The 19,168-nt window shown below is 40.7% G+C and overlaps 1 protein-coding gene across 2 annotated transcripts in view; it reads right to left on the minus strand.

The window, feature by feature from the left end:
- Positions 1–2,948: 2,948 nt before the first annotated feature.
- The window catches only part of LOC134875864 (inactive ubiquitin carboxyl-terminal hydrolase 53-like), a 31,077-nt gene continuing 14,857 nt past the window's right edge, over positions 2,949–19,168 (minus strand). For both annotated transcript variants that reach the window (XM_063900569.1, XM_063900568.1), the window contains 8 exons: positions 17,092–17,260; positions 15,904–16,044; positions 14,441–14,587; positions 11,553–12,354; positions 10,510–10,577; positions 5,739–5,805; positions 4,495–5,174; positions 2,949–4,157 (listed from right to left, as the gene is read on the minus strand). In XM_063900569.1, coding sequence (XP_063756639.1) covers positions 4,081–4,157; positions 4,495–5,174; positions 5,739–5,805; positions 10,510–10,577; positions 11,553–12,354; positions 14,441–14,587; positions 15,904–16,044; positions 17,092–17,260 — 2,151 coding nt within the window. In that variant the 3' untranslated portion in view covers positions 2,949–4,080. The remainder of the gene's footprint in view (positions 4,158–4,494; positions 5,175–5,738; positions 5,806–10,509; positions 10,578–11,552; positions 12,355–14,440; positions 14,588–15,903; positions 16,045–17,091; positions 17,261–19,168) is intronic.

The raw sequence follows: 19,168 nt of genomic DNA on the forward strand, positions 1-19,168 counted from the left end.
GCCTGCAGCTTCTTCTCTGTCCTCCATTAAGCTCTCCCTCGGGTCTGAAATGTGTTAAATCTCCGGAACAGACTACACCCTGCTGTTACTCCTCACCCCGCTCATATTCTGGATCCTCCACCTCACGGGTCCCATTCCTTAAATCTTCCAGAGAAATCAGATTTCACACCTTCTGCCCCAAGTAAGAAGGCCACTACCAATAATCCTGTTCCTCCTGTCATGTACAACAAGAACAGAACAGGCTGTGTGTGTGTGTGTGTGTGTGTGTGTGTGTTGTGTGTGTGTGTGTGTGTGTGTGTGTGTGTGTGTGTGTGTGTGTGTGTGTGTGTTAAAGTACTACTACAGGCAGGTAAAGATAGAAAATAATGACATTTGAAAAAGCCTTTTAACTCGATAACAGGATTTTGTATTTTTGTATGAACTCAAACGTTTGTGCTAAACTAAAAAAATGCTTCAAATACAATACCAACTTCTAAATAAAGCAACACTAGATCTCAAACTTAAATGGCTGAAATAAATCTACTTTGTCAATCCTTCTTAAATGGAAACAGCAGGGAATTTAGTCAGCGATAAAAAAACAACAACTTCAAACTGAAAAATTCATGACCAAACAAATGTAACTGTCCCCTACAGCAGCAACAATAACAATATAAATACTGCAGCAAAAAAATACTATTAAATAGAAAGCACACAGCAGAAACAGGAGCACCCCAGCTTCAGCATCAACACAGCAACATACAGCTCAACCTTTTCACAATTTCCAACAACTGCAACCATCAACAAACATACAGCATTAATTACTATGAGGCCTGCTAGGTATTACTACAAGAAAGCCACAGGTCTGTCCATTTAAACACAAAAAAGGACATGTCATTTATTTCGCAACACAGCAGCAAAACACATCCAAGCAAAGTTATTTGATCGATTCACACGCCATAGGCTATATACTCAGCTTGACTCACCGGGGACGAGTTGCACTGCATGCGGGCAGCCGGACGCCTGTCCCGGGATCGGTGTCTGCTCTTTCTCGTTGGAACTTCCTGGAGGTGTTTAAGGCTCGACGACATGAAGTTAAAACCATTTTCTGTTGGTTCTCCGACGGTACTCGAGGAAACCGCTTATAATTATTGTCTTTCTTAACTTTGAAATGACAGTTTGTTTGGGTCCTTGTTTCTGTCTGCCTCGTGAGCTCCAGCAGGTGTTTTAATTAGCAGCAATAGCTTCCTGAGATGCGCTCAAGAACTCCTCCTGAAGTCACAATTACTCAGCATCATTTCGGTTTTTTTCAGAAAATAAAATATTGACACGCTTTTTAAAATGTATTTATGTGCATATACGTGTAGCCTTTTTAAAGACAGTGAGTATTCAATTAAAACGAAGTTTAAACATTGTGCAGGAGTGGTACATTTAGTTACCCTACCTCTTCTGTCAAAAGAAGTGAATTATTAGTGAGTTTAATTGGACTACACCCATATGTAATATTTTTTTTGCCAGCGTTTGAATGCCCACAAACAGGCAGAGCAAGAACCAATACAATCATACCTGTCATTTAAATGTGCAATTTTAAAGTGAAAACAAAGTTATTAAAGTGCAAGACATTCAACTATGTGTGAGGTCAGTCTACACTAAAGGGTTACGTTGATTTAAGGAATAATGCATGTGACAAAGATGTGTAGAAGAAGCTAAAAAAGTAGTGTGGTGCAGAGTGAGGGGCAAGTGGAGTTATATCAGGAAGGGAAGGACAGAGATGACTGGAGAGAGTGAGAAATGATGTGAGGATGAAAAATGTGAGTAGAGACAGCTAGTGTGAGAAAAGAGAAATGAGAAACAGGAGTGTGATTCTGAGCTCAGCTGAGAGCCCATAATGAAGCCGAGCAGCTGCAGAGGAGGGGCCCTCACTGATGGATGGTGTAGGAGACACACACACACACACACACACACACACACACACACACACACACACACACACACACACACACACACACACACACACACACACACACACACACAATCAGACAGCTGAGATTTAACCAAAACCATGATAGACAGGCCATGCAGTGAGAAGCAGAGTACATTGTCAGAGCTCTGAGTTCATTGCAGGTGATGCATTTTGTCTTTAAAAAAATCACTATGCCTTCTTAATTGTATTTGTGAGTTGTCTTCCTACAAGTCGCAACATTTAGTTAATTTGATGCAAATGAGTGGGCGTAAAAATCACCCACTACAGTATCTACTTTTCCATTACACGGTTGCCAATATTTGAGCATAAAGGTTATGTTTTCAGATATTCATGTCTTTTTTGAATAACTTATTTTGGATATTTCTATATGGTGACAAGGCCCAATGAGTTTCCTCTGTCTTTTTGTTTGTTGGATCCAATGTTTGACGAAGTACACGCTCCAACTGCGTTAATGGGAATACTTCTATACACAAAAAAGTGTAATAGAGGCTAACTGAGATACGGAGTGAAACAAATAATCAACATGTGAAAATAAATTTGCAGACAGAGTCTGACAATGAAGTAAAGGTTAAAGTGTGTTACTACTGCTTAAAACCAAGGGAAGGAATGATAACAGTCCATGGTTATAAAGGCCATGCGTGATATATTTCAACACAACCGTTTAATGTGGTTTGTTTAAATTTAATCAAGAAAAAAGTACACTAATAAAATAAGAGCAAGAAGAATTATGAGGATGTTGCGTCGTCAGGATTTAAAAATGGAAGCTGCATTACGTAAAAGGTACAGCAGGTGGAAGCAAATCACTTTATTTCTATATTTCCCAGGATGTGTTCAACACAGGGGTGTGCATTTTTTATTCTTTAGTTAAGACAGTGAAGTTTATCATAACAGACCAGGTTATCACTTGATAAATATTAAAGATTAGCAGTGGTATGGTATGGTTGTATTCTTAACTATGTGATGAATATGTCATTGCTCAACACACATATATGGTTAAATAAAATTGTTTATTTAACAATTATTAATCAATAAAAATAAAATAAAATGTTACAAAAAATCTTTACAAATCAAAGAATTGTACAAATCATGGCTCCACTTTAATCTTGTTCTGACATAGAAAAATACAAAAGGCACTGTGCATTTGAGTCTGCTGCATATAGAAAACATTTCGAACAAGAAATAGTCTACCACTCAGATTTACAACACGTTATTATTAATAACCCCCTTTCAAAAACCAAACACCTCGTGCATCTCTAGATGAGAATTTCATATTTCCATGTCCGACCAGTGCCGACTCGCTGCTAATAGGAGTATTTTTTAAGAAACAGGACTGAAAACCGAACAACTGTTTTGTCTAATGACAAAGAAATAAAGCTTGTAACTGTACTGGAGTGTATGAATAAAAATAATGGAAGATAAATACAGTTCAAAGACACAGAACACAGTAACGGATGTGTGGAGGTGTACATGTGAGGAGAGTTACTGTACCACAAACCTTTTGACCAATAAGCAATCCATTTACTCAGAAACTTAAAGGCCCTGAACACCACACATGTGCACTGAGATATTTTGGTTTATTAGACCTTCTCCAGTTGAATTTTAAGGAAACTATGGATTCACTTGATCCATTTTTAAGTCGTGCCAAAAGAGTGTTCTTCAGCATACACGGAGACAGGTCGGTATATGATGTCGGAATTTGGACAGACAAACCAAAACACTGAAATGTGACTGGTTAAATAAACACATGAAAGAATTCCTTAGAGTGAGTAGAACTGCAAGAAATATTTCATTGTGTAAAATAAATCTTTTAATCTCTTGTGTGGTAAAGTGGCTTTTTTGTGACACATTCTTTACAAACCGAACCCTCCAATAATTTTTCTCTGTACCTTTATGGAGCTCTGTACTGTGCAAATTCACTTTTCATTCAAAGATTTGAGTAGTTCTTATCAAAACAGCAACGTTTAAGGACACATGCCATTCTTTTACAATCTCTTTGGCATCCAGCTTCATGTCCAGCATTCTGTCAGGAGGAGTCGCACTCTGGAGCCTAGTGGAGAACTTTTTCTTTGGGCTTCCAGTCTCTGAGTCACACAAGTCCATTAATGCTTTTTCTTCTGAAATCATAAGTAGCCATGCTCGTCCAGCCCTTTAGGAGTGATGGGGTTCCACCTTGCAGTCGTCTTTGTTGTGGAATAGCCTGCAGGACAAAAAACAAACACTGAATTAATGCCAGAATCTACAAGAACGGACAAAGAGTCATTTGTCTTAATAGCAGTGGTAATCTGCAAATAGTGATAGAGGTATATCTATGCTTCAGCCATGTGCTGATGCAAATAAAAATACAATAAATTAACCATGTAATCCCTTCCCCAACCTACTTCTATTGGTTTTTTTTGTGTGAACATTGTCTTTGCGAATATATAATAAAATCCATACGAGAAAAAGGGTTACTAAATATCCTCATCAGCCTTTTAAGTCCATAAAGGAGGAGCATTAATAAATAGCGTGAATAACATGAATAATGCTCATGGTACCTGAGTCTCTGCTCTTGGAGCTCTCTACAGGCTGAGACTCGGGCAGGGGGACTCTCCCCTCAGCATCACTCTCCCCTGACGACGTGTGCTCCTCCGCCTTCATGGCAGTCTTCTTGTGGTATTTGTCTCGGTATGTGTCCGTCATACAGCTGTCCACAGTGAAGTAGGTGGTGGGCAGAGCCATGTCCGTCACACTGGGGAAGTCCGTACCGTCATCGTGCCCGGGCTTCGGACTCGGGAACCTCTCCTCGCTCTCACTGGCCGATAACTCGTTCCTGTCCTGATCCGATGACCCCGACTTGGAGCTGGCGTCTGAGGAGAGTCGGTGCTCTGCAGGGGTCTCAATCCACCTCCGCAGGGTGGTGTGTGAGAGCGCAGACGAGCCGTTTCTGGGCTCTCGTATCGGCAGCTCTGGTGGGTGGGAGTAACCGCTGCCAAAGTTCTTGGGGGGTAAAGGTGGGGGGTATTGGTGTGAGAAAGGTTCCGTGTGGCCGACAGTCTCTTCGTGTTCAGAGAAAGGTCCGACGAGGTCGTCTGAGCTGTTCCACTCGGAGCTGCTCGTCTTTGCTAAGTACAGAGGCCCCGGGCTCACCGGACTGCCGTCCACGTTCTCCTCGTGCTCGCTGTCCACACCGTTGACCTTCTCAAAGATCCCCGGAGTGTATCTGAAGGCTCTTCTTCTGTTCCACAAAAAACACACACCAGAATCAAAACCAGGTGTATTGTCAATTAGGCAAGTTTGCTTACATAAACACAATAGGTTGCAGAAAAAAGGAGCAGAAATTGGACTATTTTAAAAATGTTTCCACTCTTATAACAAATGTTTTTTATTAGAATGGAGTATGCAAAGATTAAATAGAGATGGTTAAGAATATGACAGATACATTTTAATATACTAAGTGACAGAGCTTGCAGTTATAACATATGTATCTGAATTTCATAATGAATTTTTTCATGACACTATAGCCTTTTTAACAGGTTTTCCACATCTTCTAAAAAAAAATGTCATTCAAGTCCTGTCCAGGCTCGATTCCAACAAATTGAAGGACACAGCTTGGCGTACTTTGAGACACCAGTGAAAAAAACCTTTTATTCTTGCACTTAATACATGTATTAAAGCCCTCTCAACGACTATTCATATCTATTTTCAAAAAAACGTTCAAATCTTGATTGCCCAATCGAAAAGACAGAGTTTTAAGGATCTTAAGGAATAGTAGAAACTATGTTTTAATATCTTTTCTCACCTTTGTACTGGTTGTCCAGAAAGGCTGTCTGCATCTTGTAGATCTGGAGATTGTCTTCCGTGGTCACCTGGAGAAAAATAAAGCCAAGAGCGTTTTATATGACAACAGTTGTAAAGTCATGGTCATCACTAGCAAATGGATAAAAAAATATCACATCTGTCTTTGATTTCTACTCTAACACAGCTACAGTATTTTCTCTGCAGCATGTTATCTAACTGAGGTCATGGAGAGAGGAAGTATCAAAGCAACGAGTCTGGCGGAGCACCCTCGGGCCCCTAGTGTACCACTGACCGATACAGCTAAAGAACAAGGCCCGTCAGAGGGAGAGTGGGTTCTCTTCCAGGCCCCGTTAAAAGCACTAATGAAACAGTGAGGACCCTGAATGAACTCCAGCTGGTTCACAAACTCGTGAAAGCAAGGAGATCTCACAATGTGGTGTCAATACACACTGCAATATTTGGAGATTATAGCACGTATTTAGAGACAGGTGTGGGCTGCTGTGGAGCTTAGCCACGTTAGCAGGGTGGGTGTGATTTACAAGAGACAGACAACAGCTGAGTAACACGACGAGGAGGAGAGTGAGCACCATCTGTGATGTGTCAGCAGACCCCCCCCCCCCCCCCCCATGCTCTCTCAAAGCATTAGCGGCTAAATCCTTTGTGCTGGCATGCAATTACGCCGGGGTCAGACTGCAGACTCCAGATCCCCTCCACAACACTGTTGCATGTTTAAGCCGCTAAGTCCATGTGGCAATTCACAATTTGATGACGCTGATCTGCAATGTTGGCAAGCAACTGCAACAATATCTTCCCAGCAAAACGGGGAGGAAAAAAAGATGCAGTTTACAATGCTTTCTCTCTCTGAAATCCCCTCATCTTTACGGTCAGACTGTTGCCAGGAGAAAGCTTGAAGGAGAAGCAGCTGGAAACAAAAAAAGGGCAACAGGGCTGTGTTTCTGTTTGCTGTGGTTAGAATCAAGAGTTTTTCAGGAAACAGCTATCAAATAATTGCTAAAGACCACCAGACTCAGAAAACAAGGGAGTTGATCTCCTGAGCCCAAATGTTTTTCATTTTTCCAAATGAAAAACATTTTATATATATATTTTCAACAGAACAGTATTTAGTTTCACATGCTGCTTTATCTTAGTCTATCTTACATTTATCTTGCATTTCAACTGCACCCTTATATATATATACTTGCACTGCTTCTTACTGCACTATTTTACCTCCTTATTTCTTTGTGTTTTCCATGTTGCCAGGCACTTCAGATTTTTATTGCAAACAGTGACTCTGTAGCTTTTGTGCTTATAAAAAGAAAACCTTTGAATCTATAATCCCATCTGAATTTGATGTACATTTTTCAGGTTCAGGTTCTGGCTGATCTCCAGAAAACATTCACTTCGGTGGAGTTCTGGGATCACTGCTATATCTGCAGAGCCAGAGAAACAGATGTAGCGAAGGTGTCCAGCTGTTTACATGGCCTACTGCACTGCATGGATTAGGCTGTAGCACAGAGGCATTCAATGCAACATCCCAAACTGGTGTGCAGCAACATTCCTCCTGATATTTCTACTGACGTCAAGTTGCTAAAAAAGGATAAGAGAATGTGATGCTGTCTAACATGCATACAAGTTTAAAGTGAAAGAGGCACCTTTCTGCTGTTCTATACTAAAAGGACATTTAACTGAGGGAGAGAGATCCAATATGCCTGAGTGTGAAACTCCCAGAGAAAAATGTTCCTCAATGCAAATTGCAAGTTCTGACAGCCCTTTGAAGTTGTGTTGATGCGACACAATAAACAAGAAACTCATTTCACGTTTCTGAGGCTGTCAAGTTGAGATTTGAAGTTCTGCTGTCTGGGGTACTTAAAATTCCTAAACATCAGTCAGACTCGCATTCATAATTGCAGTTCAGCTTTTCATTAAGACCCAAAGTATGTGGAGAGGGAACATTTAAATTGTATCTGTCAGTGGTCATAGCTCCAAAAATTCCTCACATTTAAATATAAATCATTTAGAATCGCCTTTTTTATGGGTCAACTCAAACAGGCAGAGGAAGAGGAAGCCACAATGAAAATATCATCCCATGGCATTAAGACATTAATGCTGAGGAGGGTTACATCATCAACACATTTACTAATAGATACAGTCACTCCAGGAAATGTGAATCTGAATACCACAATAACACTTCACCAGGAGAATTAAAAAAAAAGTTCCTTCCATTTAAATTTAGGAAGTTATCCTCTTTAATCCAATTCTGTGGGTTTTTTTCCCTGTGGATCTCCTCTGGGAATTTCCCAGTTCTCTTACCGATTTCTTTTCAGCAGCTAATTCTACCAGCATGAAGTCACTTTTTGTACCTACTGTGAATTAAGGGAGTCTTAAATATATAGTTTAATTTTTACCATGTGTATTCTCCCAATGTTTTATTAAGGTATTTCATGCACAATTGTATAAGGTCCATTCTATCATTTATATTTTCCATAATGGCTTCTCAATTTCTAGTTTTGAGTTTCCACGTCTCAAAAAAGGAGTCAATCAGGACATGTTGAGAAAAGGAGTGGGTTACTGTCAACCTACAGTAAGGCAGAGCAGGTTGAAGTGTTCCCATCACTTGACAGTAGTGACCTTTTATGCTGTTTTAAACAAAAAGCTACACCGTTTGAGTATATAATGCAACGGGATGAGATTTATCCACAAAACAAACAGGTTGTCATTAAGGTGAATAAGAGGCGCCCAAACATGGACATTAGTTCAAAGTGAGCGAACACAGGAACAAACGCCTGCTGTGCTCCAAATGTCAAGTACCCACTCACTGCCTACATGTGTATGAGCTTCAGGAAGGATTTTGGACTTGAATGGACTGCAGCTCAGGCCAGACTGCAGCTGAACTTGGGCCAAAGTGCCTCAGCACACATTAACTGCAGATTGTCAATACAGTTTGCAGACAGCAGGGCGTAAATATCCAAAACTGATGTTGAACTGAGAAGAACTCGTACATCAGAGATGTTAGCCAAGTGAAACGTTTAACAATTCAAAACATTAGTCAAGTTCATCCAGACTCACTCAGCATACAGCTGTAGATACTTTTCAAATAGAGAAATAAGTCATGTTACGAATAAGGAGGGGTAAGGGATTAAGTGGAGGTTGAGTGTATGATCACTGTCATGTCCCTTTAAAGGCACTAGGGGGCAAACAAACAGCGAGTGAGTAAATGAAAGCTTTACCCAGTGCTTCTCATGCCACAAAAATCAACAATTAGACAACTAATCAATTAGGCAGAAGAACAGAACAACAATTGACCTTACAGACCTATCAGAACATGCTGTTTTCAGTCTATTCAGTTTGAAAGGTTCCTGCTTTTCTCTGTATTATATCATATAAAAGGAAATATTTCTTGGTTTTGACTGACACAAAACATTCAACAACGTATTCGTGAAAATGGGATGCACGTTTTTCACAACGTTGGCACATATTTTGACCAAGCCATTGATCTAGAAAAATAATCAGCAGATTCATTTCTATTCTAAATATTAGCTTGTTTGCAGGCCTGCACAAATGTCACATCGTCTAACTGCACATTTGTACAGAACATAGCTTTGTGAATTTAACTAGAAACATACATTTCATGAGATAAATGTGAAAAAGAATATTGCAGCGGTGTGGATTCTGGAACTCATTTCTGCTTGTTTTCCAAACTCAGTGCACTTGTAAAAGCTATTTTCAACTCTGTATAAAACTGAAGGCAGATACAATTGTAGCTGCTGTTTATGCAGCACTGCAGAACTCCTTGGGACCTTTAAATAACTGCAGTGCTACTAAATGGCATTTCATTGCCTCATGTTTGAATACCACCTTCTGACAGGCCCAGTCGTGGCATTTTCTGCCCGGCCGGGCACAGCTGGGCGGCCCCTGCAAACTCACTCATCTCCCCCTCTACTCAGGATTAACTCAGCGAACTCCTGCTGAGGGAATTAGTGAGGCATTCTTCAAGATATTTGTTCATTTAAAAAGATATTTTTCCTTTCCTTTTCTCCGTGATATCACAAGCATGATGTGCTGGATAAAAACACTATTGCACTATTCATGTCATTTAGTCTCCCTCCATCCTGTCTGTAGGATAAACTTCACAACATGACTCGTATTATAGGCTTATCATGCTTTAGTTTTACAGGATTTATTCGTAATTATAGAGTAGTTGTTTCCAAACTCTTAGAAGAGCTGTAGTTAATTCACAGCCGTTAACAATTCACATCTTTTTTTCCTCACTTTTATTTTTTAAATCTCATTTCATCTGTGAGAACCAAAGTCCAGGTTTTTATCTCCATGACTAACCTTTAAAAGGGTTTACTTAGCAAAAAGGACACTGCCAGATTTAATTGAAAAAGGTAATTCTAGTTTTTCTACCCGGCTTGATGTACATTTCTCTGTGTGCTGCATAACATAAACTTTACTCAGGATAAAAAAGGTCAAGGCGAGGAAGCAGAACACGTGCATTTCCATACAGTACCTCTTCAATCAGGCGCTGACCTTACAGTACTGATGGCACAATAAATCATGGAAATTGGTTAATGTTTCAGATCCTTATAACACACAGAGGGGAACTTTCTTTAATGTCAGGGCCGAGCCTTCGTGAAACATTGACACTTTAATCTGTGGCTTATTCCCACAATGTTACACAGAATATTTCTTTTTGCTTTAACATACCGAATGCCTAAATATAAAGTTGTGTGCAGAAACATGAAATGATGTAAAGTGTAAGAGAGACTTACCAGTGGAAAATGAAGAGTGCAATATGTCAGCCTTCACATCATCACTTCTTCTCTGAGGGAAGTGATCCCTAAAATACAAAATGAATGTAATTAGTCATGCACAGTGGACTGAAGATATTCCAGAGCTTGATCTTTCACCAACCACTTAACTAAGGACTGAGATCAACGCATGCAGCAAAAAAGGAGGAATAAACCCCCCTGACGGCAGCCTGGATATATGTTTTAAGTGCTATACATTCTATCTACTGTTAAGTGCATAAAGACATATGAAAACCGGAGCTAAAAACGTTCAAAAGTCATGCCACAGTATAAATATAAAGTAACAAATGTAGACACATGTCAGGCTTTAAGCCAAGTCTCTGAACATATTCAACAATATGTTGCTCAAAAAGATGATCAAAGCAGCACTTTACCTCTTAAGAGTCAAGAGAAAGGTTTGAATAATTCACCAGCAGTTAAGGAAGCGAGCTTTCTGCATGTGTTTTCTGCTAGTCGGGATCATTATCTTGGGTCGGGATCATTATCTCCGAACAAGACGTGCACTACAAAGCTAACGAGTGACAGCGCGGCATAATAAGGCCGGCACATCTGCCCTGTGTGCATTTATGTTAAATGGGCCCTGCTATTCTTAGAACAGTGTGTTTGTAATGTTTAAGTCATTTAAAGAGGGCAGCACTTTTGAGACGCACTTCCTTAAAAGAGTCTGGCATGGGATGACAAAGCAGCAGCAACACTTGTGTAATAGTCATTTCTGCGTCATTCTTAGCAGAGTGCACTCGGCTGATCTCAGACTAGATTAGTACAGAGTGCTCTGAAGAAATACAATCTGAGTTTTCATCCTAAAAATGTAAATATTCAGCACAGATTATTATTATAAAACGTTGTTATGTTCCATCTGATATTCTATTAAGTATGGGAATTGTTTTTTTTGGATGAACTGATCATTAGTCTCTTATTTGAGAAGTCCAAAACCCAAACACATCAACCATTTGGTCTATAATTGGAAGATATTTGCTACACATAAAAAGAGTATTCTTATTTACCTGGTGAGATGCAGCTCCGGAATGGGCCTCAGGTCTTTGGAGGACAGGGTCTCCACCACAGGGGAGTCCAGGTTAGCGGAGCCGTTGCTGAGTCTGTCGCTGCTCTCGTATCCAGACTCGGTCCTCTGGATCTTCCAGTTGTCACTCCGAATTTTTGGAGCTCCCGAGCCCTTCGACCTGTCCTTGTCACTGTAGACACCCCGCCCCTCTGAGTCCAGCGAGCTGCGACTGCCCCCAGTCTCGTGCCTCTGCTCGTCCTCATAGATGGTCATCAGGCTCTTGGGTTTGCGTTCCTCTCGGCCTCCCCACGTAAATTCTCTGTCTCTGTCTCTGTCTCGCTCGCGCTCTCGGGTGGGGGACTGACTGCTGGGTCTCCTGCGGGGGCTGTGCTGCCTCCTCTCCTGATTTACCGCATTACCCCCACTAACACCACTCAAAACGCTGTCAACGTTCAGCGCCTCTCTCATGGGCTTCCAGGGCCGGCTGGGCCTGCTCCGGTTTGTCCCGGCACTTCCGGGACGTTCCCTGGAGTCCTGGCTGCTGTCCGTGTCGTATCCGTTGGAGACCTGTTCCTGCCTCCGACTGTGGTGACCGCTGGTGAAACTGGGAACACTGGGCAGCACCTGCACCCTGGAAGTAGAGCGGATGGGCTCCTTTGAGGAGCGTACTCCAAGGTCGGGGGTGCGCTCAGTACGAGTGGGACCCTTTCCCTGGCTGCTGTACAGACGGGTTTCCAGGTGCTGCCTGAAGCCGTTTTCTGGGGGGGACACAGAGCGGGAGTATGTCCTGTCCTGAGCCGGGTCTGGTTTCAAAAACAGAAGATTGATACGAGCTTCAAATTAACACGAACTGCACAACAATACATGTTTTACATTCATTGTTTAAGGAATGTGTTTTTCAAATGTTTATTTTTGCGTTTTTTGTGATTTATATCATTAGAAAAATGTAGTTTCAAGTTATGCCATATTTATACTGCATTAGAAGGTAAACTATAATGACATATAATTATTATTGAAAATATTGATGTAGAGCGCCAGCGGGAATTATAATACACTATAATCCTTGTAATAAAAAAGGGGTCATTGAGTGACAAGCAATTATGAAGTATTATGATTGACCTTGTGTGGCATAATTAAATCCTTATTGTTATCAATCATTATTAATATTTGTGAATGCCTTCAACTTTCATTTGAAAGTTTTATAAGTATGTTGACAATGCAATACAGTCATTGAACGTGTCACAGTGTTGGCATTAACAATGTCATCGTATCGTCATATTTTTGTTGCTGAAACTGATAAGCGTCATGAAAAAAAAAAAGACTTTCACTGACACCTCAACACAGTGGTAAAACCCGGTGCATGCTGGGAGAAAAGTGTGTGGGGTGGAATGACGCCAACAGGGTTCCTGACATTTACGCGTGCAGATGACAGAGAGTTGTGAATTACAGCCGACTGTCTGTCTGTCTGTCTGTCTGTCTGTCTGTCTGTCTGTTGTGACATGTCTGCACATGATCCTGTGTTATGGATGTGCATCTGCTGTTCCAAGGACACTTCCAGCCATAATAGCCACTTTCAGAATATATAGGCAGACATCCTTCCTGAAAACGAGTTCATTCATGTCAAGCTTTACATGCACACACACACACACACGTGCCCACAAAGAAGGGACATTGCTCAACAATTGTCTGCATAATGAACATTTTCATATCAATTACAATCTCGATTGTTTATGCAGTCGATAATTCAAAGTAACAAGGTCAGTAACTGATATGCAGATGATATGCATCTTGTTGGGGAAGTATTCCTACTCTTCTAAATTAAATCAAAAAAGGTATTTCTGATTAATTATGCAAAGTAAATCCATTCCATGCATTTTGTGTAACTTGAAGCCAACACTGCTTCTACTTTGTGTCATCATCTAAATAAACTGAAAAAAGTGATGTTTGGAAACAACATGCTTTAGGGTAAGAAAAATAAATGGAATACTATATATCCTCCTGTCAGTCTTTGGAAAGAGATACAGTCATATTGCTTTATATTTTGCTGACTGGGAGCCAGAGTTAAATCACTTCACACATTGCTCTCTACGTTTCTGCTCAGATACATGAAACCAAGGTGTTTTCAGGAGTTACTGCAGTGTAGTCAACAAAACACAGGGCTGTGGATCATTTTGGATCAAGTCTAAATCAATCCAGACAGATCATTCATAAAAAACCCGGGGTTATCCACTATGAGCAGAAAGGGTGCTTGAGCTGTTCTTGAGTGTGTTTTTTCAGAAGACTTTTTAGCAAAGTGCTAGCCTGTGAACGAGTCCCCGCTGCTGTAGATTTATTTTACTTACATTAACTGTAGTGTCACCTCCAGCCTCGCCATCCATCACGCCAACGACACTAGCCTCTTTTAGCAGACTGCATTCAATCATAAGGGGACGTGAGCTTGCTGTTAACACAAGCTGCTGTTGACATGCTGGATTTGGGAGCGTGTGACAATTGTGCTCCATAATCCCTTCACTGATACTTAATTGAAAGCAGTGATGTACTAAAAGAGTATTAAAAGGGCACACCAATCAGCCTGCCGATTACAATTTATGGGATAGAAGGGAGATAAAAATAGTGGCAGCAACATGTTTGTTTTGTAGTTTAACTCACACTCTAATGAAATCATGCACTGTTTATATGTTTGTAAATGATCATGTAGAGTAAAGAGAGGCGGACCAATGGCTGTGAATATGATGGAGGGATGAATGCAGGCTGCAACAGACGTCAGCACTTAATCCCCTTTCTGACACATTGCTCCCGAACCAACGGTTACATAAGGGCTGGGGAAGTGGAGGCTAGTCTTTTGTATGATGTGTATGTTTATGCGCTGTATTGCATGTGCACACTGACCTCGGTGGCGTGTCTCCGGCCTCCGCTGGCCGCTCCTCTCAGCCTCTCTTCTGGACGAATGCATCCCACGCACCTCCGCTGCTCTCTGGGCAACTTCCCGAGAAATCTCCCTGAGGCGACCTTTGGGATCGCTGGTGCCAGTTTTCACTGTAAAAGAAAAAGAAAGAGTTGTCAGGTATTATAATCAGGAATCACTTTGCCTAATGGAGGAACAGACAATCTGACTCTGCTGAATTAGGTAGGGATTTTCACAACTGCAGGCACCATTACATCTATTTATATCTCTCAGTGTACATATAGGTATTTATTGTCAAAACATCATTTTCTGTCACTTTTTTCCCAATCTATTTGTCCCACGCATCCCCAACGCACTAAGCAGAAGAAAAGTCAACATCATTGTGCTGAAATGTAAATGGGAAAGTTTCTGCCGGGGAGGGAAAGACTGCAGGGGGGTAAACATCTCCATGCTGAGGATTTTTGCTCCGCCTTTGACAGATTCCTTTTAATGATTAGTAACGAAACCAGAAAACATGATCGCACTGTGTGTCAGATTCAGCAGGAATATATCTGACGAGAACAGGATGTTTCAGATTATTACCAGGAGTAGTTTGAGTCGGAACAAAAAAGTTGATCATGATTAATCAAAGATGAATCATTCATCTTCGGATCTGAGAGTATATAGAGTTCCACAGCTTAGGACAATAAAAAATACTCTCACCAGTTCTGTTATCTGACACAAGAGATACACTTAAAAGAAAATCAGACATTAGATATCTAGCTGGTGGAAATAAAGGACATATCACATTTATGGGAGAATAAGGTCCCTTAAAGCTTTAATTACAAGTAAAATATGATCAGCTTTATTTTTCCAGTAGTCCATGTTTGACTAAATTGTACCAAATGTTAGATCCAAAATTAATAAACAGAGCAGTGATGCCGCAAAAAGTGTACATGAATTGTCAAATTCAAGCATTCTTCAAAGTAAATTAAAAATAAAGTGTTAACTTGAACACTCAATATGCTATAATATCAAAGGAGAAGCAATTTTACGCATTTGATTCGCTCCTACTTCTGGGACGTATTTCAAAGAAGGCTGTTTACTTCTTAACAAATCCCTCCTTAATTCAGACTCTTGTCCTTACTTACACTTGAGAGCGGCTCTTTGTGACCCCCCGACCTTAACGAGGGTCTCTAATCCCCTCCGTATTACTAACACGGCCAGATTTAGTTTTTCAGAGAAGACATTTAATTATCTCGTCCGAATCTGTCCTTGTCCCCACTCTCTGTGGTTGACATTAAGCAGTTTTTAAAGGCTCAAAACTATGTTGATTTCTCAATTGGTGAAGGCTTTATCAAAGGACTTGGTAAAATGGAAACTTGTGAAGTGTTCATCCACATACTGGGTTAAAAATCTCTCTCTCTCTCTCTTTGCCTTCTGAAATAGTTCATGTTTCCTCTCTTACCTCCCTGACCCACACTGTTCTGATTGTTGCCCCGGCTGAAGGTGGAGGGGGTCTTCTGTTTGAAGGAGCCCTGTCCCAGCAGCGCCAGGTTCTCTTTGGTGAGGTCCAGCTTCTTAGGAGCTAAATCTGGAGATTCTAAACCTGCAGAGGGCAAAAAGAAGAAACATTTTTTAAAATTCAAGATAAGATCATACATGCAGTACCGTCTTTTTCCAAGAAACTGAAAACCTTGTTACTTGAATTTTATAACAAATACAGCAAATGCACCTTAAACTAAAACATTTAAATAAAAGAATCCACACATCGCTGTGCTTGGTTTGTGCAGGATGATCCAGTTTTGGTGCTCCGACAGCTCTAAAGGGCGGAGAGTTTGGACATGGGGCTCAGCCAGCGCAGGGAGTTGGAGGAGGACCTCTAAAAAGGGATAAAAAGCTACCCGACCAAACAAATCCACGGATATATAATCCAAATGTTCAGCTGCTCTCATCAACACATTTTTATTACTGCATGCACAGGCCACTCATATAATCAGGGATTTTACACGTCGTCCTAATAAGAGTTGTTTTTTAGGTGGCTGAGTTTTAACTCCATTTAAATATGTTTTAATGAAAGCTATTTTCAGTTTACATTGATTCAATGTGGGATCAGAGGAATAAATGACCAGCCTTTTTAAGAGTATTGTACTTCATGTGAAAATGTCCTGCACCTTCCGGTATCTTTAAATGTGTTGTTTGTCAAACACATTCCAGTAGGGTGGTAAGAGGTGAAACAATTTAATATCTCAAACCCTGCACTATTCTTACGATTAAATGCTATAAAGGAGAGTGCCCGCCTCAGCTTCATATTAATGGCTGTTTACAGCATGGCACAATAATGAAATAGGTCACTTGGGAGGGGTTTGGGTCAGTGAAAGCAAAGAGAAACACTCAACAGCAATAATAACCAAGGAAAGTGCATCAACAAAGATATGATTTCATTTCTTTAAAAAAGGCTGCTACAGCAGAGTAAAATTCAAGTTATTTTGAATAGATTCCAGACTCTCAAAGCCTATAAACAGTGTACAAAATGTATGTAGCCCAGAGCAATCCTAGACTATTGACTCTCTGCAGAGTGTTTATTAGGCTCTTATTTCAGCAACAACTGACACATTTAAAGGTGTTCATGTAAAAATCCAGGCTTGATGTTTACCTTGCACGTCTCCGTTGATGGGGGTCTTGTGGTGAGGCTGGCTGCTGTTTGGTTTCAAGGCATCGTCCGCGGGGATTGCACTCCCGTCGGGGTTGGCGTAAAACAGAAGGAGAGGCTGGAAGTGACCTTTGATACATTTGCTGACCACATCTTTCCACCTGGAGCCGATCTACAGCAAGACACGGAGAAAAGGTGTTAAATCTACCTGTATATGTGAGGAATAAAAGAGAAAGAAATCTCCTTTGTTTCATCAATATGCCGAGACAGATTGTTCCTATACCATCTGTTTTCATTTCACAAAGAGGTAGCAACAAAGTTTTGTTGTGTAAAGGATCTGATGCGAGTCACTTGAATGCAGCTTTTGTGGATTCACTTATTCTTCAGCTAACAGAAAATGATGTGACTGCTTCAATGAAATCAATGTATGTGTATCACTGAAACCAAATCAAGCCTATGGCTTGTGCTCGACTTAGTGAGGTGCGTGTATAGACACATAGGCAGGCTGCAGGCGAACAGATGCTCCTGTGTACTTTAATTAAGAAAGGGATGGTGGGAAAATTAAAGTTAAGGTAAAGAATAACTAATGCAAGGCAAAACAAAGGAGTACACACTCAAAGGAATGTTCCCAGGACATAAAAAAGCTAAGAAAAACTGTGGATGTAGGGCAATATGACTAATCAATGTCGTTTCCCCAATTCCTTTTTTTCCATCAATCCACTATGAAAACAAGATCATATATATATTTATTTTTAGATATATATATATATTGAACATTAATGTTTAGCAGAGTTATGTAGTGCAAATACACGTACATTACCAAAAAGCTGTGTTTATTTAGAGCCAATATATATTTTTGAACAAAGGGTAACAGTATTGTAGCATCCTCATCAAACAGAGGATGTTTTATGCAGCGATCAGGCGACATAAAATAAGTTGTTTTGCGGGAGGGACTCGGGGAGTCACTGTAATGCTGCAGGTTTAAAATCAGGTACAGACTTGGCAGCACCAAGCGCTGTAGCTCCTCCATCTCAGTGGTAAGGGGGGGGGGGGGCTGCACACGCAGCACAAGCTGCTGATGGATTGACACGGAGCCAACCAACTGCTGCACCACCGTCCCCAGGAAAATTAAAGGATGTGAAACAAAAGGCAAGCTCACATGTGCACACCATGAAAACATAGCCAACATTTAGAGAATGAAGGGGATGAAAGGATATGCGGCATATAACACACACACACACACACACACACACACACACACACACACACACACACACACACACACACACACACACACACACACACACACACACACACACACACACACACATACACACACACACACACACACACACACACACACACACACACACACACACACACACACACACACACACACACACACACACACACACACACACACACACACACACACACTTCACTCCTACAGTACTTTGTGATGATAGAGTCGGGGAACTGCAGTAGAAATGAGGATGGGGGGCGGGGCTCATAAAGGCTCATCAACCCAGAGGCTATGAAGGGCAATCGATGAAGCCTTTATTGACCGATAAAGACAAGGCAGAGCTTTGCTTCTCTTTGCTGCTGCTCGTAAAAAAGACTTTGATACGCACTGACAGTTCCACGTCTTGAAGTGTAGCCTGTTTGAACAGTTGTAACTTGTAAAAATGAAACTAAAATCATGAAAACAAATGCTTTCCTTGTGAGGTGTTGACACTCAAATTTAAAATCAACATTCAGAACCTTTATCTTTTAAGGTCTATTGATAGGTTCCATGTATTGCCGTTTAGCAAATTTAAAACCCTATACATCTCCCACAATTAATCTACTATTTTGGGAGAAATCAATTCATTTAAAAGCCATAATTTAATTGTTGTGGTAATAAATGTCGCTCACAATTTGTACGTGTCCCATAGTGGAAAAAAGATTTACTTTACAATGAAGTTAAAGACAGATAATAACCAATTCCCCATATCAAGACAAGCTGGAATCAGAGTATGCTTTGGCATGGATTCTTTCTATCAACTAATTAATTCATTGATTAATAAAGAGGGCCCAGAGC

Source organism: Eleginops maclovinus, chromosome 14 (genome assembly GCF_036324505.1).
Source record: "Eleginops maclovinus isolate JMC-PN-2008 ecotype Puerto Natales chromosome 14, JC_Emac_rtc_rv5, whole genome shotgun sequence".
In the NCBI taxonomy this organism is placed as follows: Eukaryota; Metazoa; Chordata; class Actinopteri; order Perciformes; family Eleginopidae; genus Eleginops; species Eleginops maclovinus.